Source organism: Rhinopithecus roxellana, chromosome 15 (genome assembly GCF_007565055.1).
Source record: "Rhinopithecus roxellana isolate Shanxi Qingling chromosome 15, ASM756505v1, whole genome shotgun sequence".
Classification (NCBI taxonomy): domain Eukaryota; kingdom Metazoa; phylum Chordata; class Mammalia; order Primates; family Cercopithecidae; genus Rhinopithecus; species Rhinopithecus roxellana.
The window spans coordinates 17,649,675-17,675,401 of record NC_044563.1 but is presented as its reverse complement, the minus strand read 5'-3'; the positions used below and the strand labels follow the sequence as shown (position 1 = coordinate 17,675,401).

The 25,727-nt window shown below is 52.9% G+C and overlaps 1 protein-coding gene across 1 annotated transcript; it reads left to right on the top strand.

Moving 5' to 3' along the window:
• Nucleotides 1-16: 16 nt before the first annotated feature.
• Nucleotides 17-24,055, top strand: ARHGAP1 (Rho GTPase activating protein 1). Its single transcript, XM_010371082.1, has 13 exons — nt 17-125; nt 4,462-4,643; nt 4,862-4,957; nt 13,275-13,362; nt 18,979-19,110; nt 19,776-19,862; nt 20,045-20,143; nt 20,404-20,511; nt 20,587-20,663; nt 20,868-20,945; nt 21,359-21,487; nt 21,669-21,772; nt 21,912-24,055. Exons 2-13 carry the CDS (start codon nt 4,511-4,513, stop codon nt 22,098-22,100), a joined length of 1,320 nt encoding a protein of 439 aa, XP_010369384.1. The 5' UTR covers nt 17-125; nt 4,462-4,510; the 3' UTR covers nt 22,101-24,055.
• The last annotated feature ends 1,672 nt before the right edge of the window (nt 24,056-25,727 follow it).

Here is a 25,727-nt window from a genome sequence, read left to right as displayed (position 1 = left end):
TTAGAGGTGTGGCGGAAGTTGTTGGGGATAGAGGCGAGCGGGAGGGGGCGGTTCCCGTTCCACCTCGGAGCCGGATGTTTGCCGAGCTTTGACAGGCGTGGCAGAGGGAGCAGTGCCCGAGCGCGGTGAGCTGCTGGGCGCGGGGTCTCACCGGGTGGGGATGGGGAAAGGAAAGGAGCTGGCCAGGTAGTCCGAAGGGATGGGGTCCGGATGGGGAGGACCCGAGCAGATCCGAGGAGGGGAACGGGGGTGGAATTGGACTCGGAGGCCTGGACTTCCTGCAGGGTTTCTGCCCCATTTTGGCGCCTGCAATAAGAGGACTTAACCATTTTCACTGCCTTCTTCCTGTCTTCCCCAGGGCAGAGTCCAGGCCGGATCGCTGTCATCCAGCAAGCTGGCGGGAGGGGGAAATCTCCCATATCTGATCTGGCAAAGCACTAATAACAAGAAATTTGGGGGAAATGTTCCTCCTTACCACTTACTAGGCCACGCTTTCAATTCAACGTATTTCTTTTTTTAAGACGGAGTTTCACTCTTGTTGCCCAGGCTGGAGTCTCGGCTCACTGCAACCTCCGCCTCCCTGATTCAAGCGATTCTCCAGCCTCAGTCTCTTGGGTAGCTGGATTACAGGCGTCCGCCATCACGCCCGGCTACTTTTTGTATTTTTAGTAGAGACGGGGTTTCACCATGTTGGCCAGGCTGGTCTCGAACTCCTGACCTCCTGATCCTCCCGCCTCGGCCTCCCAAAGTGCTGGGATTATAGGCTTGAGCCACTGCGCCCAGCCTCAGTTCAACTTCTTAATTTGTGAAATGGGATAGCTGCAATACGTAACCTGGGCTTTGTAAATCATGAAGCTCTATGCAAACCTAATTGTAGTTGAGAGTTGTAATTGCTGCTGTATTGTGGTGGGATTTGCAACTGGGAGGCCAACTCCAACATTGAAAATATTATTTCTTTTCTTTTTTTTTTTTAGACGGAGTCTCACTCTGTTGCCCGGGCTGGAGTGCAGTGGCGTGATCTCGGCTTACTGCAACCTCCACCTTCCAGGTTCAAGCGATTTTTCTGCCTCAACCTCCCAAGTAACTGGGACTACAGGCGCGCGCCACCATACCCGGCTGATTTTTGTATTTTTAGTAGAGATGGGGTTTCACCATCTTGGCCAGGCTGGTCTCCAAATCCTGACCTCAGGATCTGCCCGCCTCGGCCTCCCAAAGTGCTGAGATTACAGGTGTGAGGCACTGTGCCCTGCAAGAATATGGTTTCAAGTTGCTATCTATGTTCTGTGTAAAAGAGAATATTAGGCCGGGCGCGGTGGCTCAAGCCTGTAATCCCAGCACTTTGGGAGGCCGAGACGGGCGAATCACGAGGTCAGGAGATCGAGACCATCCTGGCTAACACGGTGAAACCCCGTCTCTACTAAAAATACAAAAACTAGCTGGGCGAGGTGGCGGGCGCCTGTAGTCCCAGCTACTCGGGAGGCTGAGGCAGGAGAATGGCGTAAACCCGGGAGGCGGAGCTTGCAGTGAGCTGAGATCTGGCCACCGCACTCCAGTCCGGGCGACAGAGCGAGACTCCGCCTCAAAAAAAAAAAAAAAAGAGAATATTAGGGGAGAGGCTTTAGTTTGCTCTTTTGTGGCACCTCTGAACCTTGAGAATTGCATGAATGACAGCCACTTAGATAATTGTTGAGGTGATGACCCTCACCAAGAGACCGCTACAGACAGACATGGATTGAAGTCCTGCCTCTGCTCGTAGTATGACCCTCAGCAACTGGCTTATTTTTTTCTGGTCCTCACTTTCTTTCTCTCTTTCTCTCTCTTTTTTTTTTTTTTTTGACACGGAGTTTTGCCCTGTAGCCCAGGCTGGAGTGCAGTGGCGCGATATCGGCTCACTGCAACCTCCACCTCCCGGGTCCTGGTTCAAGCAATGCTCCTGCCTCAGCCTTCTGAGTAACTGAGATTACAGGCACACGCCACCATGCCCAGCTAATTTTTGTATTTTTGTAGAGAAGGGGTTTCACCATGTTGGCCAGGCTGGTCTTGAACTCCTGACCTCGTGATCCACCTCAAAGTGCTGGGATTACAGCTGTGAACCACCACGCCCGGCTGGTCCTCTCTTTCTTCACTGTAAAATGGGCTTAGTAGAACATGCCTCATCAGTGCTATTGTGAAGTTGAGTTGTGTCCCCAGTTCATGGTCTTATATAGGCCCTCAACAAGTATCGGTTCCCTTCTTTACTTAGAAGATGAATTAATTGGTTCAGTCATTCAACAAATGATAGCGTTTACTATATGTCAGGTGTTATTCTGAATAGGCCAGAAGTTCTTAAACAGTGATTCTCAGAAGGAGTATGAACCTCTTAAAATTGCATACATCTACTAATTTTTCTTAGGGAAAAAGTTCACAAATGTTACCAATTTCAGAAAAGTCTACAACTTCCCAAAAGTGATTGCCTAAGGTGATCCTTAAGTTTTTGTAAAGGTTTACCTGCCGAGAATGGAAAAATTAATCTCAGAGTTGGGTGTATTTTGCAGAGTACAGCAGGCTTGTGGGTGGCTGGTGTCTTAAACAGGCAGGATACTTCGTTTCTACTACTTGATGTTACAATTTCCCTGTGCTAGCTTCCTCACCTCCCAGAGTCTGTGGCTCTGGGATGGCAGCTCTCCCCCTCTTCTTCCTGCCCACTCCCAGGGCTTGTCTGTTCTGCTTATCTGCCCTGCTGATTCTCTGACCATATATGTCAGTTTTGGGGCTCCAGGAATACAGCTGGACATGGAACAGCCTCTTCCTTGGGGTCAGACTGAATAGATTGAACTGAAAACTCCCCTCCCTCATGTGGAGAGCTTGTGGCGGGAGAGGGAGTTGCTTCCCATTAGGGCTGAGGGCAGAGGTGCCTACCCCCAGGCTGCATGTGGCTGCAGCCTTCTGGCCAGATTCCAGACCTGGAGAAACCCAGCTTGGTGGTCGGCTCTGCCCCGTGCCTGCTGGAGCTGTTGTTCCACTGGTCACCTCCTTGTCTCAGCACTCCGGACATCGCAAGCATCCCCCTTTCCCATCTGTGCCCTCCAATCCTTAGGGCAGTCGACCTTTCCACTTTGAAACTGGTGTCAGGAGCACCCTGCAGAGTAAGAGTGGGCTTGGACGCCCCTAGGAGCCTGCAGACTGTGTGTGATGACTGGCAGGCAATTCCACATCCCCTGCTGCTAGTTCCTGTCCTGGAACAAACCCAGCTGGGCCCCTCAGCCATAGCCCCCCCCCGTTTTTTTTTTTTTTTTTTTTTGAGACGGAGTCTTGCTGTGTCGCCCAGGCTGGAGTGCAATGGCGCAATCTCTGGTCACTGCAACCTCCGCCTCCCGGGTTCAAGTGATTCTCCTGCCTCGGCTTCCTGTGTAGTTGGGATCACAGGTGCCTGCCACCACGCTCGGCTAGTTTTTGTATTTTTAGTAGAGACAGGGTTTCACCATGCTGGTCAGGCTAGTCTTGAACTCCTGACCTCAGGCAATCCTCCCGCCTCGGTCTCCCAAAGTGCTGGGGTTACAGGCGTGAGCCACCGTGCCCGGCCAGTCATAGCCATTTTTTTCTGGGACCCTGTAGTCTTTGGCTCCCTCCTCCCCTCTGGGCCAGGAATGAGGGATGGAGTGGCCAGGACCACAGGTGACCTTTTTCAGGCGTGGAATGGGTTTGGACACCCTATGTTCCTTAGTTTTTTTTTCTTTTTCTTTTTCTTCCTCTTTTTTTTTTTTTTTTTGAGATGGAGTTTCACTCTTGTTGCCCCGGTTGGAGTGCATTTGGCGCAATCTTAGCTCACTGCAACCTCTGCCTCTTGGGTTCAAGTGATTCTCCTGCCTCAGCCTCCCGCGTAGCTGGGACCCCAGGTGCCTCACCATGCCCAGCTATTTTTTTGTATTTTTAGTAGAGATAGGGTTTCACCATGTTGGCCAGGCTGGTCTTGAACTCCTGACCTCAGGTGATCCTCCCGCCTTAGCCTCCTAAAGTGCTGGGATTACAGGCGTGAGCCACGGCGCCCAGTATGTTCCTTAGATTCTTACAACATTTCTACCCCTGTAACTGCGGGAGCCTGGGAGGCTTCTGTGTCCAGGTCTTCTGAGGAGAGAGGCATGGACCTCTGCCCTCTGCAGCTGGGACTGCATCACTGAGCCAGCTGGGTGGCAGGCAGCACAGGACCTGGCACAGCTCTTCCCTCCCCAGCTGCAGGACCTGGAGGGAGGCGCCGAGCTGTGCCATCCTCTGCCCCAGCTGCCTTTTCTGGCAACACGTGTGAGCCACAGAGCCAGGAGAACCCAGAGCTACGTGGAGCTCTTGGCGGGGATGAGGAGTGTTGAGGAATAGGGATGGGGAGCCTGGGAGAGGGAAGGGTAGGGGCAGGAGGGCATGCGGTGGAGGTTGCAGAAGGTGAAAATAGCGGGTCACTGACCTGCCACCTGTTCTCCTCTCTCCCAGGTTTCTCTTAAGGTTCTGCAGGGCAAGACTGTCGGGGACAGGCTTGGCCATGGATCCGCTGTCAGAGCTGCAGGATGATCTGACCTTGGATGACACCAGCGAAGCTCTGAACCAGCTGAAGCTGGCCTCCATCGATGAGAAGAACTGGCCCTCGGATGAAATGCCTGACTTCCCCAAGTCAGGTGGGCTGTGTCTGATCTCAGGCAGCTACAGGCGCTTTAGAGGGGGATGTACCACTGCTGCTGAAGGGAGACGCCAGGAGGGCAGGAGGGGGCAGACCAGTCCCAGGTTTAGGCGGGGAGCACAGGCCTTACTTGGGGAAGGGCCAGACAGCATGCCTCTGGGGCAGAGCATGGTGCCAGCCCCCTGGCTTGTCCCCTGACCCTGCTGTGTTCCTCAGATGACTCCAAAAGCAGCTCCCCGGAACCTGTCACACACCTGAAGTGGGATGACCCGTACTATGACATCGCCCGGCACCAGATCGTGGAGGTGGCAGGTGAGTGCACCCAGCACTGTTTTCCTAATCCTCAGAGCTCCTGGCCTCAGGAAGTCAGCCCCTCCCACCACAGGGGATGGGCCTCCCTGCAGTCTGAGCCCTGGCCCTGGACATGCATTGTTCTTTAAAAGTGCAGACTCCTCATTGCCATTTAATGTGCTCACCTGCAGCCACCTCCTGACCTATGGCCCCATTGTTTCCACTTGCAGGGGGCATGTGGGGAGCCATGTGGCCTAGTGGCTTTGAAGTCAGAAAGCCCTGGGTTTGATCTCCAGCTCTGCTCTCTGAACTCTCATGTCTTCCTTGTGGGTTACAATAATGAATGCATGTCAGGGCCTAGCCTGGAGCCAGAACATAGCTGGCCTTGAATAAGTGGCCTTCCCTTCCCCTCATTCTATTCCCCTCCTACCCCTCCACCCTAATGTTGGCTTTTCCACCCCATCAGTTACTGGGGAGGATGGAGAGTGCCAGTCCTTCCTGGGAAGTCTGGAATGGGCAGAGCCTCTCTCCAGAAGTGGGCAGGCCACATGCTTCCTGGAGAATCAGGTTCCTGGCAGATGTGCTGCCCTGCTGAGAATGGGTGCGGAGCCGCGCTTAGGTCTCTGTCTCAGGGAGCTCCCTCCCTCCTGTTCATAAGAGGGGACCCAGAAGAAACCAGGAGCAGGAGAGTCAGGCTGATGAGGTGGTTGCTGCCCTTAGGGCCCCACTTCAGAAGGAGCAGCTGGAATCCAGGATCCTTTGTCTTTTCCCTAACATTTGTCTGTCCTCGCTGGTGAGGCCAGGCATTCATAAGCAGGTGGGCAGCATGGCCCTGCTCGGAGGCATTGGCGTGGGCAAGGAGAACCTGGCGGACAGTGGCCCTGGAAGAAACCTGTCCGGCCATGGGGGTGCTGGGCTTGGAGAGGGAGGGGGCAGTTGAGAGGATTGCCCCGAAGGTCAAAGGTGTTTCCATGGCATTTGTATTTCTGGTGCCTGCCCTAGTCTGGGTCGAGGGCCTTGGCTCTGGCCTCACTCGCCCTCTGCAGAAGTAAGGCTGAGGGTTTTTTCCCCAGTCTGGTCCTGAATTGGGCACAGGAGAGTCACCCTGAGGGTTCTGAACTTGACTGGAATCTGGGGGGTACCTGATGTGAAGGAGTTTCTGTCCTGACATCATCCTGGCCTGTGTGGTCAAGGCAGAGCTGGGGGAACCTGCCCCTCCCCACCTCCGTGGGTGACACCTCCTTCCCCACATCCCCCACACAGAGCTGCAATTCGTTTCTATTTCCCCAGACTGCGATGAGCCTGAGGGGGCCCAGCCAGGTAGGTGTCCGTCCTGGCTGTCTGTGCTTGGCCTCTCTGGGCTGCGACCTCTGGGGTTGTGGATCAGGAAGGGCTCTCGGTGGAGGCCAGATGGGGCTAGCTTAATTGCAGCCCCACCCTGGGGAGCTGGGAGCTGGTGGTGCCTGGGAGTCGGAAATAGCAGAAGATTTACAGGAGATAGGATGGGGGTGGGGTAGGCTGGGTGGGGACACACCCAGACCCCAAAGGGAAAGGAGGTTCTGGTCTTGGGCAATGGCCTCTGAGTGGTGGCTCAGGGACCTTCTGGGTGATGGTGTCCCCATGGATGTGCCTCCCTGATTGCTGAGAGGAGGCTGGATTGGCATCACCAGGCACTCATTTGATGAGACCGTAGGGATGTCCGGGAGAAGCCCTTGTAGGAAGGGAGGGTGGGTTACAGCCTCAGCTCCCCTGCAGCCCCTGATCTCCCTGCTGGGAATGGTTGTCATGCCCCAGGGTCAGATTTGACTCAGTCCCAGTGGGTTCTTTCCAGTGGTGTGCTGGTAAATGGCTCTCTGGAGAGGGGAAAAAAGGCCATGATTTGTAGCGTTTGCAGCTTCTGCCTCGCAGATCTCTAGCTACCAACGTGACGTCAACTGGCTTGCAAAATTCCTGACAATTGAACAGCTTAACAAATGTGTGAGCTGGCTGTAGCATGTGACTGGCTCCGTTGTTCCAGCCCTACCTGCCAGGTTCCAGGCCTGCTGGTCTGGTTGTGGGTGCGGCTGGTTTGATGGGGCCCAGAATGCCTGGGGAGACCTGTTGCTGATTAACTCCAGGGCCACCCTGGGAGAGTTCCTGATTGGTATCTGGGGAATGCAGAGGCCTCCTTCTCAGGCGGCTTGTCTCTCCCTGGTGCTTTGCACAAATGCTGGCGCTCCCTCCTCATTGAGTCTTCCCCCCAGTGCCCTGGAGACACTAGAGCTGCCAGCTCCTTTGTCTTTAAAGCTCCTGGGCAGGGCCGGGCCTTTGCTCAAGCCTGTAGTCCCAGCACTTTGGGAAGCCAAGGCGGGTGGATCACGAGGTCAGGTGTTCGAGACCAGCCTGGCCAACATAGTGAAACCCCATCTCTACTAAAAATACAAAAAAAAAAAAAGAAAGAAAAGAAAAAAATTAGCCAGGCGTGGTGGTGGGCGCCTGTAATCCCAGCTACTTGGGAGGCTGAGGTAGGAGAATCACTTGAACCTGGGAGGCGGAGGGTGCAGTGAGCCAAGATCGCGCCACTGCACTCCAGCCAGGGCGACAGAGCAAGACTCCATCTCAAAAAAATATTAAAAAGCTCCTGGGCAGACGCTGGCTCTGATCTGAGATTAGGCCGGGGAGTTTTGAGCTGCTTTCCATGTGCTGCTTGTAGCAGCAGCTGCCCTGCCTGCTGGCAAATACTAAGCTACCCAAGGACTTGGGCATTGGGACCCACTCAGGAAGCCAGAGGGAGGAGCTAGACCTAGTGTTGCCCATCCCCTCATTCCTCGACTATCTGGGAGTCCACCATCTGACCGACCCCCTTTTTGCCCACATCTTCATCCTGGCTTCATTCAGTGTGCATTCACAGAACCCTGAAACAACACTTTGGGAGGCCGAGGTGGGTGGATCACTTGAGGCCAGGAGTTGGAGACCAGCCAGGCCAACATGGCGAAATCCCGTCTTCTACTAAAAATACAAAAAATAAAACTAGCCGGCGTGGTGGCGGGTGCCTGTAATCCCACCTACTCAGGAGGCTGAGGCAGGAGAATCACTTGAAGGTAGAGGTGGAGTTTGCAGTGAGCGGAGATCGCGCCACTGTATTCCAGCCTGGGCGACAAAAAAAGTACCCTGAAATGAGACTTGTAGTCTGCATTAGGGATTCAGTAAGGAAAAACACAACTCCCCTCCTTCAAAACGCTAACAGCCAGCTGAGCGTGGTGGCTCAGTAATCTGTAATCCCAGTGCTTTGGAAGGTGAGGTGAGAGGATTGCTTGAGGCCAGGAGTTTAAGACCAGCCTGGGCAACATAGTGAAACCCTGTCTCTACAAAAATAATAAAAAATTAGCCAGGTGTAGTAGCCTGTGCCTGTAGTCCCAGCTACTTGGGAGGCTGAGGTGGGAGGACCCTTTCAACCCAGGAGTTGGAGGCTGCAGCCAGCTATGATTGCACCACTGCATTCCAGCCTGGGTGATAGAGCAAGATCCTGACTCAAAAAAAAAAAAGCTTACAGTCTAGTGAAGTGGTGAAGTGGTTCTTAAAACTGGTTACAGTCCACTTTGCAATTATGAAACGTATCCCCAGGATAGAGGGGGATCTCTTTGACTAAAAAAAAGAAGTGCGGCTGGGTACGGTGGCTCACATCTGTAATCCCAGCACTTTGGGAGGCCAAGGCTGGCGGATCACAAGGTCAGGAGTTCGAGACCAGCCTGACGAACACAGAGAAACCCTGTCTCTACTAAAAATACAACATTAGTTGGGTGTGGTGGCACATGCCTATAATCCCAGCTACTCAGGAGGCTGAGGCAGGAGAATCGCTTGAACCGAGGAGGTAGAGATTGCAGTGAGCTGAGATCACGCCACTTCACTTCAGCCTGGGCGACAGAGCGAGACTGTCTCACAAAAAAAAAAAAAAAATACACATGCTTGTAATATTTGTCATATAACATCATGGAGGTGCTGTGTCTGCTGAGTGCATTGGTGGAGCCCTGGTTGAGAACCCACAGCTTCCCACTTACAAAGTACTGTGGCCAGCGGAGAGGAGGCACCATGGGCCTCCAGCCTTCCCCACAACAGCTTCCCTAACGAGTTTCTACCTCTTAAATTTTAGAGCCAGGGGCCTCACAGACTTTCTGCCCTGGCTGAATCCTCAAATCTGCCAGCTAATGAGGCCTGCCTTGCTGCCTGCCGGTGCAGGTGTGAGGCACGGGGACTCACGGGCTGGAAGGAAAGATTCTTTTGGTAGCCCTCATGGTCCTCGAGCATTTCCCCTATATCCTGGGCATTTCCTCTGCTTAGAAAGAGGTAGGCAGATGAGGCCCCTCTCCCCAGGCTGGTGGTAGGCATCTCAGGGGTTTCTGAAGCTGCAGACTGTAGGGAGGCTGGGCTTGCCAGTCTAACCCTTTGGCCCTGGCCCCTGCCAGTTTGCTTTTCCTTCCACTGTCAGAGCCAGTGGGAAGTGAATCAGAGTAGGCACATAGCCCCAGAGCCACCCCCAGCTGGTCTCCGGGATCTCAGCACCTCAGGATCTAGGCTGGGGTACGAAAGAGAGCAGGTGCCACCTGGTCCTTTAAAACAGACCTTCCAGGATGGAGCTGCACCTCCTCTGCAGACAGGCTAGTAGAGGATTCTCTTCTGGCAAATCTAGAGACGTTCTGTCCAGAGCTTTGGGAAACTCACTGTCTGAAGCACTCTGACCCATAACCAAAGCATAATCAAGAACAAACATAGAGGCCAGGTGCTGTGACTCATGCCTATAATCCCAATACTTTGGGAGGCTGAGGTGTGCGGATCATCTGTCAGGAGTTGGACACCAGCCTGGCTAACATGGTGAAACCCTGTCTCTACTAAAAATACAAAAATTAAGGCTGGGCATGGTGGCTCACGCCTGTAATCCCAGCACTTTGGGAGGCTGAGGCGGGCGGATCACCTGATGTCAGGAGTTCGAGACCAGCCTGACCAACATGGTGAAACCCCGTCTCTACTAAGAATACAAAAATTAGCCGGGCGTGGTGGGGCATGCCTGTAAGCTCAGCTACTCAGGAAGCTGAGGCAGGATAATCACTTGAACCCAGGAGGCGGAGGTTGCAGTGAGCTGAGATCGCGCCATTGCACTCCAGCCTGGGTAACAAGAGCGAAACTCCATCTCAAAAAAAAAAAAAAAAAATTAGCCAGGTGTGCTGGCATCCGCCTGTAGTCCCTGCTACTTGGGAGGCTGAGGCAGGAGAATCTCTTGAACTCAGGAGGTGGTGGTTGCAGTGAGCGCAGATCACTCCATGGCACTCCACCCTGGATGATAGAGACTCTATCAAAAAAAAAAAAAAAAAAGAAAGAAAAAGAAAAACACAGAAATAGAACCAGAACCAGGCATCCCGTAGTTTAATGGTGACCTGTGATTTTGTGCAGGCCACCAAAACGTCTTGAATACCTGCCACGTGCCGGACACTGGACCAGTACTGGAGACTGCAGGTGCCGTGGTATGCAGCTGTAATCCCAGCTACTGGAAAGCTGAGGCAGGAGTTCAAGACTAGCCTGGGCCACATAGAAAGATCCTGTCTCAAAAAAAATTGTTTTTAATTAAGCAGGTGGGATGGCATGTGCCTGGAGTTCAAGGCTGTAGTGAGCTACGATTGTGCCACTGCACTCCAGCCTGGGCGACAGAGCGAGACCCTGTCTCTTAAAAAAAAAACAAAATCAATCACAGCTTGCCAGGAGTAAAATAAGAAAAAGAACAAACACAATGAGACACAGCCTCTGTCTTTGAGCTGCTCACGAGCCTGTCAGGGAGACAGGTACATAAACAATTCTACAGGAGAGCGAAGGGTCAAGACGGTGATGGGGGATGGTTTATGCTGGGAACCATGAAAAGGGGCAGCTAACCTGTCTGGGGAAAGAGGGCAAGGACACAGGTTTCCAGGAGGCGATTATGCCTGCGTTGAGTCTTAAGGGTTGGTGGGGGCCCTAGAATATCTTAATTGGAAAGGATAGAATGCTTAGAAGCCTACAGAAGTCAATCAAAGCCAGTGTCGTCCATAATACTAGTAATAAGCTGGGTGCAGTGGTGCACACCTGTAGTCTCAGCTACTTAGGAAGCTGAGGTGAGAGGATCACCTAAAGCCAGGAGTTCAAGAACAGCCTGGGCAACACAACGAAACCCCCATCTCTTTTATTTTTATTTTTATTTATTTTGAGACGAAGTCTCGCTCTGTCGCCCAGGCTGGAGTGCAGTGGCGCAATCTCGGCTCACTGCAAGCTCCGCCTCCCAGGTTCATGCCATTCTCCTGCCTCAGCCTCCCTAGTAGCTAGGATTACAGGTGCCCGCCACCATGCCCGGCTGTTTTTTGTATTTTTAGTAGAGACAGGGTTTCACCGTCTTAGCCAGGATGGTCTCAATCTCCTGACCTTGTTCGTGATCCGCCCACCTTGGCCTCCCAAAGTGCTGGGATTATAGGCGTGAGCCACCACCCCCGGCCAAGACCACCATCTCTTAAAAAAAATTCTAGTAATAAAATCAGAAAGCGATTGTCAGTGGTCAGAAATGAGACATGACTGTTTAGTAATCAGACTGATTTCGTCAGTGGCCTCAAACATGCTGAGAAGGTAACTTCAAGAGGCTTTCCAAATACACATTGCTCAGTGGGGGTGCTTATGGAAAAGTGTAGACTTACGACTATTTGGCAAGATCACAAATGCTTTAGTGAGCATTTTTAAAAAATTGAGGTAAGAGCTGGACATGGTGACTCATGCCTGTAATCCCATTGCTTTGGGAGGCCGAGGCGGGTGGATCACGAGGTCAGGAGTTTGAGATCAGCTTGGTGACACTCTGTCTCTACTAAAAATACAAATATTAGCCAGGCACCGTGGCAGGTGCCTGTAATCTCAGCTACTCAGGAAACCGAGTCAGGAGAATCGCTTGAACCTGGCAGGCGGAGATTGCAGTGAGCTGAGACTGTGCCACTGCATTCCAGCCTGGGTGACATAACGAGACTCCATCTGAAAAAAAAAAAAAAAAAAAAAAAATTGAGATTGAGATAAGAGTCACATAACAAAATTCATCAGTTTGCAGTGTACAATTCAGTGGTATAATACTTAGTGCATGTTGTCATACAGTTATCACCTCCATCTAATTCCAAAACATTTTCACCACCCGTACTCATACCACGCTGTACCCACTAAGCGACCTGTCCTCCTTCCCCCTCCTCCCAGCACCTGGAAACCAATACTTTGCTTCCTGTCTCTATGCACGTACCTATCTAGACGCCTCATGTAACTGGAATCATAGAGTTGGTGGCCTTTAGTGACCAGCTTTCACTTGGCATAGTGTTTTGGAGGTTCATTCACATGGTAGCATGTATCAGTACTTCATTCCTTTTTATGACCAAACAGTATGCCATTGCATGGATTAACTACATCCTTTATCTGCTGATGGATATTTGGGTTTTCTGCACCAGGCATGACTTTTTTTTTTTTTTTTTTTTTTTTTTAATTGAGACACTCTTGCTCTGTCACCCCGGCTGGAGTACAGTGGCGCCAGCTCAGCTCACTACAACCTCTGCCTCCCAGGTTCAAGCAATTTTCCTGCCTCTGCCTCCCCAGTAGCTGGGACTACAGGCGTGCACCACCACACCCAGCTAATTTTTGTATTTTTAGTAGAGATGCGGTTTCACCATGTTGGCCGGGCTGGTCTCGTAATTCCTGACCTCAGGTGATCCCCTGGTTTGGCCTCCCAAAGTACTGGGATTGCAGGCGTGAACCACTGTCCCTGGCCGGCATGACTTTTTAAAAAGTGATGTTGGCTGGGTGCGGTGGCTCACGTCTGTAATCCGAGCACTTTGGGAGGCTGAGGTAGGAGGAAGTCAGGAGCTCAAGACCCAGCCTGGGCAAGATAGTGAGATCTGTCTCTACAAAAAATTTTTAAAATTTCACCGGGTATGGTGGTGCTCCCCTATAGCCCTGCCTGCTTGGGAGGCTGAAGTAGGAGGCTCTCTGGAGCCCAGGAGATGGAGACTACAGTGAGCTGTGATTGTGCCACTACATTCCAGACTGGGTGAAAGAACGACCCCATCACAAAAAAAAAAAAAATCTTTTTTTTTTTTTTTTTTTTTTAAATACCCCAGCTCAGTAACCCTGAAAGCAAGCTGTCTCTCTCTTCAATGGGACACCCTTGAGTGCGGGAGGCTGCCCAGAGGTCTGTCTGCATGGGCGCTCCGGCCCCTGTGGTAACTGGCTCAGCTCAGCATGCCTGGCCCCTTTAAGTTCCTCGCCCCACTTCTTTTGGTTCCCCTTCAACCCACTGCGCTCCGTCTTTCTCCATACCTAGGAGATGACAAGTATGGGCGGAAGATCATTGTGTTTAGTGCCTGTCGAATGCCCCCCAGCCACCAGCTGGACCACAGCAAGCTCCTGGGGTGAGTACCTGCTGGGAAGTGCATTGGGGCTTTGCCCAGATCCCCAGTGTAGCCTAATGCCACGTTCTTTACTTTCCCTCCCTGCCTGTGGGTGCTAGACCACCTGCCTTAATGCCTCCCCTCTTCTCATGAAGGAGCTGGTTTATATTTAGGGGAGAGCACTGGATGAGGAGTCAGACCTAGTTTCTATTAATTGAAGCTGGGTGATCTTGGGAAGCATCTTTAAGCCTCGCTTTCCTCACCTTTCAAAGGGATAATAATACAAGCCTCTTTCCTTACAGGAGTGAGAAACAGCATATGAAAAGGAAGGACTTTTGTCCAGATGTGAGGATTGACTATTATAATCCTGTGGTGTTTCTGAGATGGTTGCAGTTGTTTATCATTTATAAGAATCGTTAGTGTTGTCTTATTTTGTGCCTTTAGTGTCAGTGGTTTCTGTACCAATGTGGGTTCTGTGAGCCAAACATACGTAATAACTCTGGCCGGTCCAGACACGTCCTGATTCAGGGCTGAAGACTGGTCGAATGCCGAGGCTTGAAAGACCCGTTTATGGTTGAGCCAGCTCTGGGCTCACAGGCGAGCAAACTCACCTCCTGATGCTGTCCTCGGGGTGTGTAGTAGAGTGAGACCATCTTGCCCTGCTTTCTGTTTTCTATTGGTAAATTTTAGAAAGATGCACTCCTTTCCTGACCAGTTTGAAGCACTCTGACATGTAAAATTCTGGCACTGTCCCAAGCCGCTCTTTGAGATCCTGGATGATTGCGTGCGAGCAGGAGGAAGTGTGGGCTCAGGGACAGACCCAGAGGGCAGCGGCAGAAGGGGAAGGGCCTGAATTGGGAGTCTCAGCCAGTCCTGGCAAGCCAGGGCCACAGGCTGAGTCTTCCAGTGCCATCTAGGAATTCTATCTCTCTGGTCTTCTGAATGCTCTTCCCACTGCTCCTCACAAGGCAGGCAGAGCCTTGTCCAAGCCCGCCGCGTGGCCCAGCCAGAATGGGCAAGAGCTTGGCCTGGGCCTGGTGGAGGAGGCACATGGCCTTTTCTCTTGTTCTTTCTGTGTCTGATGTACCAGGTGACAGCCTTCTGCCCAGATAATAAGTGAAGTGGGAGGAAGTCAGTAGATGGGGGTGGAAAGCACCTGGTTTTCAGGAGACAGCTTGCTGGGGAGGCGACGCCCACCCCAGGGCGTCCTTGGCTTCAGGAAGTCCTCGACATCAGCTGCTGCTTGTCCTCCATCACTTCTGTCCTGGTCACAGTCCCTGCTGAGGGCAGCAGGGTGCTTCCATCATGGAGCACTTTGTCCCGTTTTCAGTCAGATTATCTCAGACGTGGCTCTTCCCAGCTGTCCACCCAGATCCGGGAGGTTGAAATAGAAAGTGCCTGAAGCGGCCGGGCGCGGTGGCTCATGCCTGTAATCCCAGCACTTTGGGAGGCCGAGGCAGGCGGATCATGAGGTCAGGAGATCGAGACCAACCTGGCTAACATGGTGAAACCCCGTCTCTACTAAAAATATAGCCGGGCGTGGTGGTAGGTGCTCCCAGCACTTTGGGAGGCCACGGTGGGCGAATCACGAGATCAGCAGTTTGAGACCAGCCCGACCAACATGGTAAAACCCCGTCTCTACTAAAGATACAAAAATTAGCCAGGCGTGGTGGTGCAGGCCTGTAATCCCGGCTACTCAGGGTAATCCCAGCTACTCAAGAGGCTGAGGCAGGAGAATTGCTTGAACCCAGGAGGCAGAGGTTGCGGTGAGCCCAGATCGTGCCATTTCACTGCAGCCTGGGTGACAGAGCAAGACTCTGTCTCAAAAAAAAAAAAAAAAAAAAAAGAGGCCGGGCACGGTGGCTCACGCCTGTTATCCCAGCACTTTGGGAGGCCGAGACAGGTGGATTATGAGGTCAGGAGATTGAGACCATCCTGGCCAATATGATGAAACCTCATCTCTACTAAAAACATAAAAATTAGCTAGCTGGGCATGGTGGCGTGTGCCTGTAATCCCAGCTACTCAGGAGGCTGAGGCCAAAGAATCGCTTGAACCTGGGAGGTGGAGGTTGCAGTCAGCCGAGATCGCGCCACTGCACTCCAGCCTGGGCGACAGAGCGAGGCTCTGTTTCAAAAAAACAAACAAACAAAAAAAGACTTGTGCCCACCTCCCAGGGTTGTTGTGGGCATTAGGTAAGAACACACGACTGGGCATGGTGGCTCACGCCTGTAATCCCAGCACTTTGGGAGGTGACAGCAGGTGGATCACGAGGTCAGGAGTTCAAGACGAGCCTGACCAACATGGAGAAACCCTGTCTCTACTAAAAATACAAAATTAGCTGGGTGTGGTGGCGGGCACCTGTAATCCCAGCTGCTTAGGAGGCTGAGGCAGGAAAATCACCTGAACCCGGGAGGCAGAGGTTGCAGTGAGCCAAGATCATGCCATTGCACTCCAGCCTGGGCAACAAGAGTGAAACTCCATCTCAAAACAAACAAACAAACAAAAGAATATACATGAAATCCGTTGTGTACATTTTTAAAGTATTATAAGTTAGAGAGTTTAGAAAAATATATGTAGCCATAAAGAAAAAATATATAGACAGCTGTGAAAAAAAAAGGTCTCCCACACACCCACTACCTAGAGAGAAAGTTACTGTTAATATTTTTGTGTAGTAATTTCCTGTTTTTTCTATAATGTATATGGAACTGTATAGTCAGTTTGGTATCTTTTTTATTTTTATTTTTTTTGAGACTGAGCCTTGCTCTGTCACCCAGGCTGGAGTGCAGTGGCATGGTGTTGGCTCACTGCAACCTCCACCTCCTGAGTTCAAGCGATTCCCCTGCCTCAGCCTCCCAAGTAGCTGGGATTACAGGCGTGTACCACCACACTCAGCTAATTTTTGTATTTTCAGTAGACAGAGGGTTTCATCATGTTGGCCAGGTTGAACTCCCAACCTCCGGTGATCTGCCCATCTCTGCCTCCCAAATTGCTAGGATTACAGGTGTGAGGCACCACACCCAGCCTGGTTTTGTATCTTACATAACACTTTTTTCTGAGCATTAAACATTCTTCAAAGATATCTTCTAAAAAATCTTTTATTGACATCTAATATGCCGGCAGAAAACTGAATACATTGTAAGTATGCTGTGTGAATTTTCAAAAACCGAACACATCTGTGTTACTCACACCCTACAAAGGGTATAACACTGTTCTGACATCTGACTTCACAGATTCATTCTGTCTGCAGAAATGTCCTGTGAGCTGTTCTATTTATGGTTGTCACGTGGTTGATTTAACCAATTCCCTGCTGTTGCAGTTAGCTTGACACTAGATTCTTTTCCCCCCATCATAAAATGGGCCATGAAGAACAGCCTTCTACAAAAATGTTTCTGTTCATCTCAGATTCTTTCCTTAGGACAAACTCCCAGACATATTTTTACAGGGTCAGAGAGTATGAGCATTTTATAGCTTCTGATAAACATCACTTTATTTCCCTACAAAAGGCCATAACCTCCGTCAGTGGATGAGAGTATCTGTTTTCACTATAATCTTTGCTATTTTTGTAGTTGCAAAATGCAATCTCTTTATGCTACAGCTCTTTGTAAACTGCAGTGCTCAGTGTGGAGAAGCGGTAAATGACCACGTACTGGGGATCCCAGCATCAGCCACCCCACGCCTGCCTGTGCTAGCCCAGCCTGGCATCCATGGGCCAGTTTTGAGCATACTCTCTCTGGGTTACGTCAAGCTCCGGCCACTTCACCAGGCTTCTCTCCTTCCCTGTCTCCCCTTGGAAGTCCTTAGCATTCTATCTGCCTAGCCTCCCAGCCTGGAGTAGTGTCCCTTTGGGAGCCTAGGAGCTGTTTGGCCAACTAGAAAGAGGGCTTTATGGCCAGGCACAGTGGCTCACACCTGTAATCCTACCACTTTGGGAGGCCGAGGTGGGCGGATCACCTGAGGTCGGGAGTTCTAGACCAGCCTGACCAACATGGAGAAACCCCATCTCTACTGAAAATACAAAATTAGCTGGGCGTGGTGGCACATGCCTATAATCCCAGCTACTTGGGAGGCTCAGGCAGGAGAATCGCTTGAACCCGGGAGTCGGAGGTTTCGGTGAGCTGAGATCGCGCCACTGCACTCCAGCCTGGGCAACAAGAGCGAAACTCCATCTCAAAAAAAAAAAAAAAAAAGGAAGAGGGCTTTACATGCACCCCCCTCCCTTTACCCAGTTCTTGTTCATTCCATCCATACCTCTCAGTGTGCTCAACACCAGGTGTGTATATGTTTGTGCTGAGCTCGTAGATAGTGTGTTATGAGCATAATAGGGAACCAGAGGAGTTGGGGCTCTTTGGTCCACTAAAGGCCCAGTGACTGGAGCAGGTGACTCTCTGGCCACCCCATCACCTCTCATGGGCACAGTGTTTTACCACCGGCGCTGGAGTTTGTGTGTAAAAGGCAAAGCTGTCCCGTGGTCAAGAATGCAGGCTTTCAACTGGGTGCAGTGACTCATGCCTATAATCCGCCAGCACTTTGGGAGGCTGAGGCAGGAGGATTACTTGAGGCCAGGAACTCAAGACCAGCCTGGGCAACATAGTGAGACCTGTCTCTACAAAATAAAAACTGAAAAAATGAGCTGGGGATGGTGGCTCACACCTGTGGTTCCTGCTACTCAGGAGGCTAAGGCAGGAGGAGAGCTTAAGTCTGGGAGGTCAAGGCTGCAGTGAGCTGTGATCATGCCACTGTGCCCCAGCCTGGATGACAGTAAGACCCTGTCTTAAAAAAAAAAAAGCAGTCTTTGGTGTTAGACACTTCACTTCCAGGATCTACCACAAGCTGTGTGACCTTGGATCAGCACTTGACCTCTCTGGTCATTGCCTCCATTTGTAGGATGGGGATTACATCAGCCTCAGTTATAAGCAAGGTATGAGATAATGTATGTGAAGTGCTTGGCACACACTAAAAGCTTAATATTGATAAATGGTGACTATCATCATTATTATTGATTCAGGGAAATCCTGATTCAGGGGAAACATCATTCCCATTTTTACTGCAGGCCTAGGAGTGCCCAGGTTAGGGTCCTGGTCTCCTGACATCTAGTTCCTGCTCAAGAGTGAGAACTGTTATTATTATTACTATTATTGAGACGGAGTTTCACTCTTGTTGCCCAGGCTGGAGTGCAGTACTACAATCTCTGCTCACTGAAACTTCCGCCTCCTGGGTTCAAGCGATTCTCCTGCCTCAGCCTCCCGAGTAGTTGGGATTACAGGCATGCATCACCATGCTTGGCTAATTTTTGCATTTTTAGTAGAGATGGGGTTTCACCATGTTGGCCAGGCTGGTCTAGAACTCCTGACCTCAGGAGATCTGCCCACCTCGGCCTCCCAAAGTTAGGATTACAGGCGTGAGTCACAGCACCCAGCCCGAGAGCTGTTATTATTATTGTCATTCCTCCCCCCAGCCACTACCCTGGGTCTCCTCCACGGGAACCTGGCGACTGATTATGAGCCAGAACAGACTGTGCTGGGGTGGGCTGCGGGGAAGGGGCTGTGACATGGCGGGAGACCCCTGGGGCTGCTTTCTGTCTTCATGGGGCCGCCCCTATGCACAGGGCAGGCCTGAGCAGGGCTTTTCCCTGGAAGGTACCTGAAGCACACCCTGGACCAGTACGTGGAGAGTGACTACACGCTGCTGTATCTGCACCACGGCCTGACCAGTGACAACAAGCCCTCCCTCAGCTGGCTCCGTGACGCCTACCGGGAGTTTGACCGCAAGTGGGTTGGGGCATGGGGCCTGCACAGGCAGATCCAGAGGCAGCGGCTCTGCCAGCTTCCGGGCTGCCCTCCACTTGGGCACGAGCTTATTCCAAGGCAGGGGGTGGCTGGGGCTGCCATCTACGTCAACGAAAAGAATCTGCAGTCAGATCACCCTGGGCTTAAAGCCCAGTTTCTCAGCTTATTTGTACTCTGACCTCTTGTTTTACTTAACCTCTCTGAGCCTTCTGTTTTCTAATCTGTAAAATGGGACAGCGATGGCCCTTACCTCGCATGCTGGCCATGCGTGTTCAAATCAGAAAGTATGCACCGAGGCTGGGTGCAGTGGCTCACACCCGTAATCCCAGCACTTTGGGAGGCCGAGGCAGATGGATCACTTGAGGTCAGGAGTTCAAGACCAGCTTGGCCAACGTTGTGAAACCTCGTCTCTACTAAATACAAAAATTAGCTAGGTGTAGTAGTGGATGCCTGTAATCCTGGCTACTCAGGAGGCTGAGGCAGGAGAATAACTTGAATCCGGGGGGTGGAGGCTGCAGTGAGCTGAGATCACACTCCAGCCTGGGTGAAGAAACTCTGTCTCAAAAAAAAAAAAGTATGCACCGGGACCCTAGCATGGTGCCTGTCCCACCACGCCTGCTCCTGAGTTGTCCCTTCTGCCTCTGCAGGTATAAGAAGAACATCAAGGCCTTGTACATCGTGCATCCGACCATGTTCATCAAAACTCTGCTCATCCTCTTCAAGCCCCTCATCAGGTGAGTGGCCATGGGCAGGGCCAGTGGTCCTCGCTTGCCTGGAACTCTGAAGCCGGGAGGCTGGGCAGCCCAGGGACCACCAGGTGCGGCTGGGTTTCGGTCTGAACTGGGTGGGTGTTGAGGGGAGAGTAGAGGCCACCGGAAGGGGTCCCCACAACCCAGGCCCTTTCCTCCACCAACAGCTTCAAGTTCGGGCAGAAGATCTTCTATGTGAATTACCTGAGTGAGCTGAGCGAGCACGTGAAGCTGGAGCAGCTGGGGATCCCTCGCCAAGTGCTCAAGTGAGGCGGGTCCGGCAGCCGGGCGCTCGTGAAGCCAGGGTCACGAGGACGCGTGTCCCGATTCAGAGACCGCGTGGGGCTTAGGCAGAGCAAGCCCGTGTCCCAACCTCTCCCAGGTCTTTGCTGCTGTGGAAAGCGGAGTTGTTAATGGAGATCGCATGAGACGATCCTCCTGACCCTGTGTGGTCAATGCTTGATTGAACTGGCAGAGCGACTCCAGAGCCAGGCAGGGCCTGACCCACCTCCCTCTACTCCTGCAGATATGACGACTTCCTCAAATCCACACAGAAGAGCCCCGCGACAGCCCCCAAGCCCATGCCCCCACGGCCCCCCCTGCCCAACCAGCAGTTTGGAGTCTCGCTGCAGCAGTGAGTATGAAAGGTGGCTGGGCCATGGCAGGCGGGAAGGGCTGTAGGCCCGGCTCACCAGCCTTGTTCCCGCAGCCTCCAGGAGAAGAATCCAGAGCAGGAGCCCATTCCCATTGTGCTCAGGGAGACTGTTGCCTACTTACAGGCCCATGGTGAGTGCTGGGCCTGCCTCCTCACCAGCCAGGTCTCCTGGCTCCCCTCAGGAAGCTGGGGAAGCTGCTGGGCAGGGCAGAGGGAGGTCTTGCAAGCCTCAACGCCCCCACCCAGCCCTGCCTAGAACCCCAAGACAGAGAAGGGGCAGGGAATCCAACTGGTGCCCAGCGCTTGGAGGCTCACCAGGCCCTAATATTTCCCAGCTCTCACCACCGAGGGCATCTTCCGGAGGTCGGCCAACACCCAAGTGGTCCGGGAAGTGCAGCAGAAGTACAACATGGGTGAGCGGCCCTGGGCTGTGGCAGGGCCATGTGTGTGTGTGACTGGTAGGGGCTTCTCTGCCCTCTGCTGCCCTGTAAATGAGGGCCTCAGAGTCTCTTCCTGCTGGAGGTTTCCATGGCACTTGGTGTCATGTAAGTCCCCCTTCTGCCAGGCCGGCCGCCTTATCGGTTGGGCTCCCGGGTCCTGGGTACAGGCATATTCAGAGTTGAGGAATAATGGTGGGGTGTGCCAGGCCCCACTCCCCCCAGATGGCTGGAACCTGCATTCTCTGGTCACAGAAGAAGAGGGAGGCAGGTGTCAGAGGGGCTTGTGCAGGGTCCAAGGGGAGTCAGGCAGTGCGGCCCGCATTGTCTGCAGATGGGTGCTGCCCTTCAGGCTGTGCCGAGCTTCTCTCATGCTGCCCCCACCCCAGGGCTGCCTGTGGACTTCGACCAGTACAATGAGCTGCACCTGCCAGCAGTCATCCTCAAGACCTTCCTCCGGGAGCTTCCTGAGCCCCTGCTCACCTTTGACCTCTATCCCCATGTGGTGGGCTTCCTCAGTGAGTCCCCCTCTCTTCTGCTGGGCCTGGGGCTGGACTTAAGGCAGGTGCGCTGCAAGCTTTCGGGCCTAGGTGCCTCCCAGGAAAGGCTGCTGGGGGGGTCTCCCCTGTAGCCTGCGTCAGAGCGTCCTGAACCAGCCCAGCCCAGGGCCCCTATAACCTGGGCCCCCTTTCCTCATAGACATTGATGAGAGCCAGAGGGTGGCAGAGACGCTGCAGGTCCTCCAGACGCTGCCCGAGGAGAACTACCAGGTGCTTCGTTTCCTGACTGCTTTCCTGGTGCAGGTGAGACCGTGGACTTGGCCTCTGGGGTGAAGGAAGGGGGAAGGAGGAGCTGCCGCCTCCTCTGCGCCCTGGTTGTGGTTGCTGGGAGTGGGAGGCAGCATCTGTGGCTTTCTGCTGCAGTCCCTGATTCCTTCCACAGATTTCTGCACACAGTGACCAGAACAAAATGACCAACACTAACCTGGCTGTTGTCTTCGGCCCTAACCTGCTGTGGGCCAAGGATGCAGCCATTACCCTCAAGGCCATTAATCCCATCAACACCTTCACCAAGTTCCTTCTGGATCACCAAGGGGAGCTGTTCCCCAGCCCGGACCCCAGGGGGCTCTGAACCTGGCCCCTGCCCCACCAGACCCTTTTCTGGTAGCCCGGGTTTGGACTCTTCCCCCTGGCATCAGGGGCCATGAAGCCCCCTGGAGAGAGATGCTGGAGCCGCCCATCAGGCATGCTCTCCCCCACCTCTGTCCAGCCCGCCTCACAGCCCTGGCGGCCTCGCTCTTACCAGAAGACGTTTTTCTTCGCCTTACACTTCTCACTGCCTCTCTGGACACCTGGCTTTTGCTGGGCTCTCCAGAGCTGGGCTTGGCTCTTCTAACTGGAGAAGGACTGAGCCCCAGTAACCCTTTTCCTGCTTTTTCCTGCCTCTGTTTCCCTGGCAACTGTGGATGAATCAAATCACTGCTGGCTGGGCTGGTAGCAGGGGCCGGTCCTCCCCTCTGGATTGCTGGGAATGAGCAGCTGAGCTCCTTGGTGTGGACACCGCCCCAAGCTGAGGTGCCTCCCTGTCTGGTAGGCTGCCCTGCTTTGCAGAAGTCCCACTGCATGAAGGCCTGAGTGTAGGCACCCTTGCTCCTATACTGCCCCCAGCAGCTCAGTCTGGGGTATTTCCCCTGCTGAGGAGTGACAGGGCTGGAGCCTGTGTCTGCTTTCTGCCTCCTCCTCTTCCACACATCCTGGGTCAGCCTTTCCCAAGTGATACTGCCCCTGGGGTGTCCTAATCCCTTGGTTCTGCTGGGACTGGTAGCTTGGATCACAGTGCTCAGTTCCAGCATCCACTTGAAACCTCCCTCCACCTTCCCGCCTCTGAGCGCTACAGTGTGCGGTGGGATCAGTGACTGGCCGGGTCAGCCTCTCCCCTCCTGGCCTCTTTTCCCACACGGGCAGATCATCAGCCTTCAGGTTCTTGTGGACCTGTCTGTTGTGGAGTCACACTGGCCCCTGCCCCGGCCAGAGGTGACTCAGTGCCTTAGGATCTCTGTGGCTCCTTCCTCCAGCTGGGGGACTCTTAAAGGGGCTGGGGTAGAGGCTATGAGTGCCCATAGGAGGGGCAGAGATTGTGCTGATAGATCAGCCCAGGTAGGTGGGTTCTAGCAATTTCCCCAGGGGATTAAGGGGCTCTAGGGCCCCCTACTTTTTTTTTCTGAGATGGAGTCTCACTCTGTTGCCAGGCTGGAGTGCAGTGGCGCAATCTTGGCACACCTCCGCTTTCCGGGTTCAAGCGATTTCTCCTGCCTCAGCCTCCTGAATAGCTGGGACTATAGGTGCATGCCACCATGCCTGGCTAATTTTTGTATTTTTAGTAGAGACAGGGTTTGATCATGTTGTCCACGATGGTCTCGATCTCCTGACCTCGTGATCCACCCACCTCGGCCTCCCAGAGTGCTGGGATTACAGGCGTGAGCCACCGCACCTGGCCAGCCCTGTTGTCTTTCAAAGAACCTCGACCCCAGTGATGGCTGATCTCTCACTCCCACTGTCTCATAGAATTACACTCCTTCCTGGGGACTCCTGTTCCTGCAGTCTTGTCCTTGGGGAGTACAGGGAAGTACCTGCAGTGACCCTGCCCCCACGACCTTGGCCAGGCAGGATAATTCCAGAGCCCATACTGTTGGAATCCTCACTGACCAGCCCAGCCCCATCCACAAACCAGGCTGGGCCTGGGTGTCACTTCGCTGGGCTCTCCCAAGACCATCGGCAGCACATTCAGCCCCCTGGGGCCTGGGCTTTTGCTGGTTCTCCATCAGTCCCTTGGTCTCTAGCCTCATCCAGGGCTGCTCTGCTCTCCGCCCTCCTTTGTGTATCAAGTGTCGCTCACAGCCCCATTCACTGGGGAGCCTTTCGGATCTATTTGGTCTTTCTCATGCCCCCACTGGTCTGTACCCCAGGGAAGGGGCGCTTGTACTGTGAATCCAGTGTTCACATTCACACTTAATGACTGCCTTGGCACCAATCATGTATTTCACCATTTGCACTTTTTGTATTTCAATAAAAATGGAGATGCAAAACGGCCCATCTGGATGTCGGGGAAATGAGTGGGGCGTAGAAGTTGGGAACTGGATGGGAAGTGTGGTACGGTAGAGGAAAAGGCACAGATGGGGCTTCAGGAAGTCCCCTCCCCAGTCCGTCTGCCACTTCCTCATCCTGTGCACTCGAATGGTGATGAGGGCAGCTTCCTGACCAGCTTCTAGGCATGGAGTCCACGGCCACCTTCCCATTGTTTGTATCCCCAGCATTCCAGTGGGCCACCATGTGCTGCATCCTGTGACCAGGGCCTCTCTTCTTTTCCCAACTGGAATGTACCAGAAGTTTGAAGGAAGCTTAATCCAAGGCAAACAGGGGGAAGAAAAGTGGTGGGGACGATGGTGGACAATGGTGTGGGATCTGGAGTCACACAAGAGTTTGAGTCCTCATTCCCTCACGTGCCAGCTGTCACTGCTAACAGTCATCATCACTGGCTCACCACCCCTGTGGCTGCTGCTTCATCAGAGGACGGTTCCTTTGAGGTTCAGAAATAATGCAGACACCCCAAGCACATGGCTCACACCTGTAATCCCGCCACTTTGGGAGGCAAAGACAGGAAGATTGCTTGGGCCCAGGAATTAAGAGACTAGCCTGGACATAGATCTCATATAGTAAGATCCTGTCTCTACCAAAAAAAACATATATATATATATATATATTAGCCAAGCGTGCTGGCACATGCCTGTGGTTCCAGCTACTGAGGCGGCTGAGGTGGGAGGATTGCTTGAGCCCTGGAGGTCAAGGCTGCAGTGAGCCATGATTGCACCACTGCACTCCAGCCTGGGTGACAGAACGAAACCCTACCTAAAAAAAAAAATAATAATAAAATAAATGTAGACAGCATCTAACACCGCGAGTGTGCAGTGGTCATGGGTGAATGGTGTGATAGCCCCAGCCTCATGCAGCAGCTGGGAGAGGGTCCCTCAGCCCGAGCCCTCCCTTCCTGGCCATCCCTCAGCCTGAGGCCAGGCCATTTCCCCTGCCATGCCCACACAGAGGCTGTGACAGATCCAGTTCTCCAATCCTCTTTGAGCAGGTTTTGCTTTGCTTTAAAGGTTAAGATGGTTATTTACCGCATTTTTTTTTTTTTTTTTTTTGAGAAGTTTGTTGGTGGGAGAGTAGGCTGGAATTTCACCTCCCACAGTGGTCAGGTTCCAGGTGTGTCTGCTGCTTGCTTGCTAGCTAATGGCCATCAGGAGGCTATAGCGGCCCCAGTTGGGCCTGCTTTTTCTCCTCCTTGCTTGTCTGGGCTGGGGGAGCAGCGCCAGAGCTGCAGGATCAGGTTGTGGTTACAGATGGTGGTTGGGCCTGAGCCCCAGGAAGCAAGTCCCATTCCACAATGCTGGCCTTCCTCCAGGCACTGGGGGCCTCCTCTCTCTCTGGATCTGCTCAGCTAGAGCTGGGTGACTGCAACAGAGAGGCAGTGACCCAGGGAAACAGGAGCGAGGAAACTGTTTACTTGGGTTGGGCTCCTGGCAGGGCCTCTGCTGAGTGACTCAAATGCCCATTTACCAAGGCCTTAGCAACGCTGGCCTCCGGGGTTGGAGTGTAGGGAGATGCTTTAAAGAGGTAGGACACCATTGCTGGGCATGGGGCAACTGAGAACTTTGTTATTGGGGGTTCCTGGTTGAAGGGCAAACACCAGGAACAGACTTTT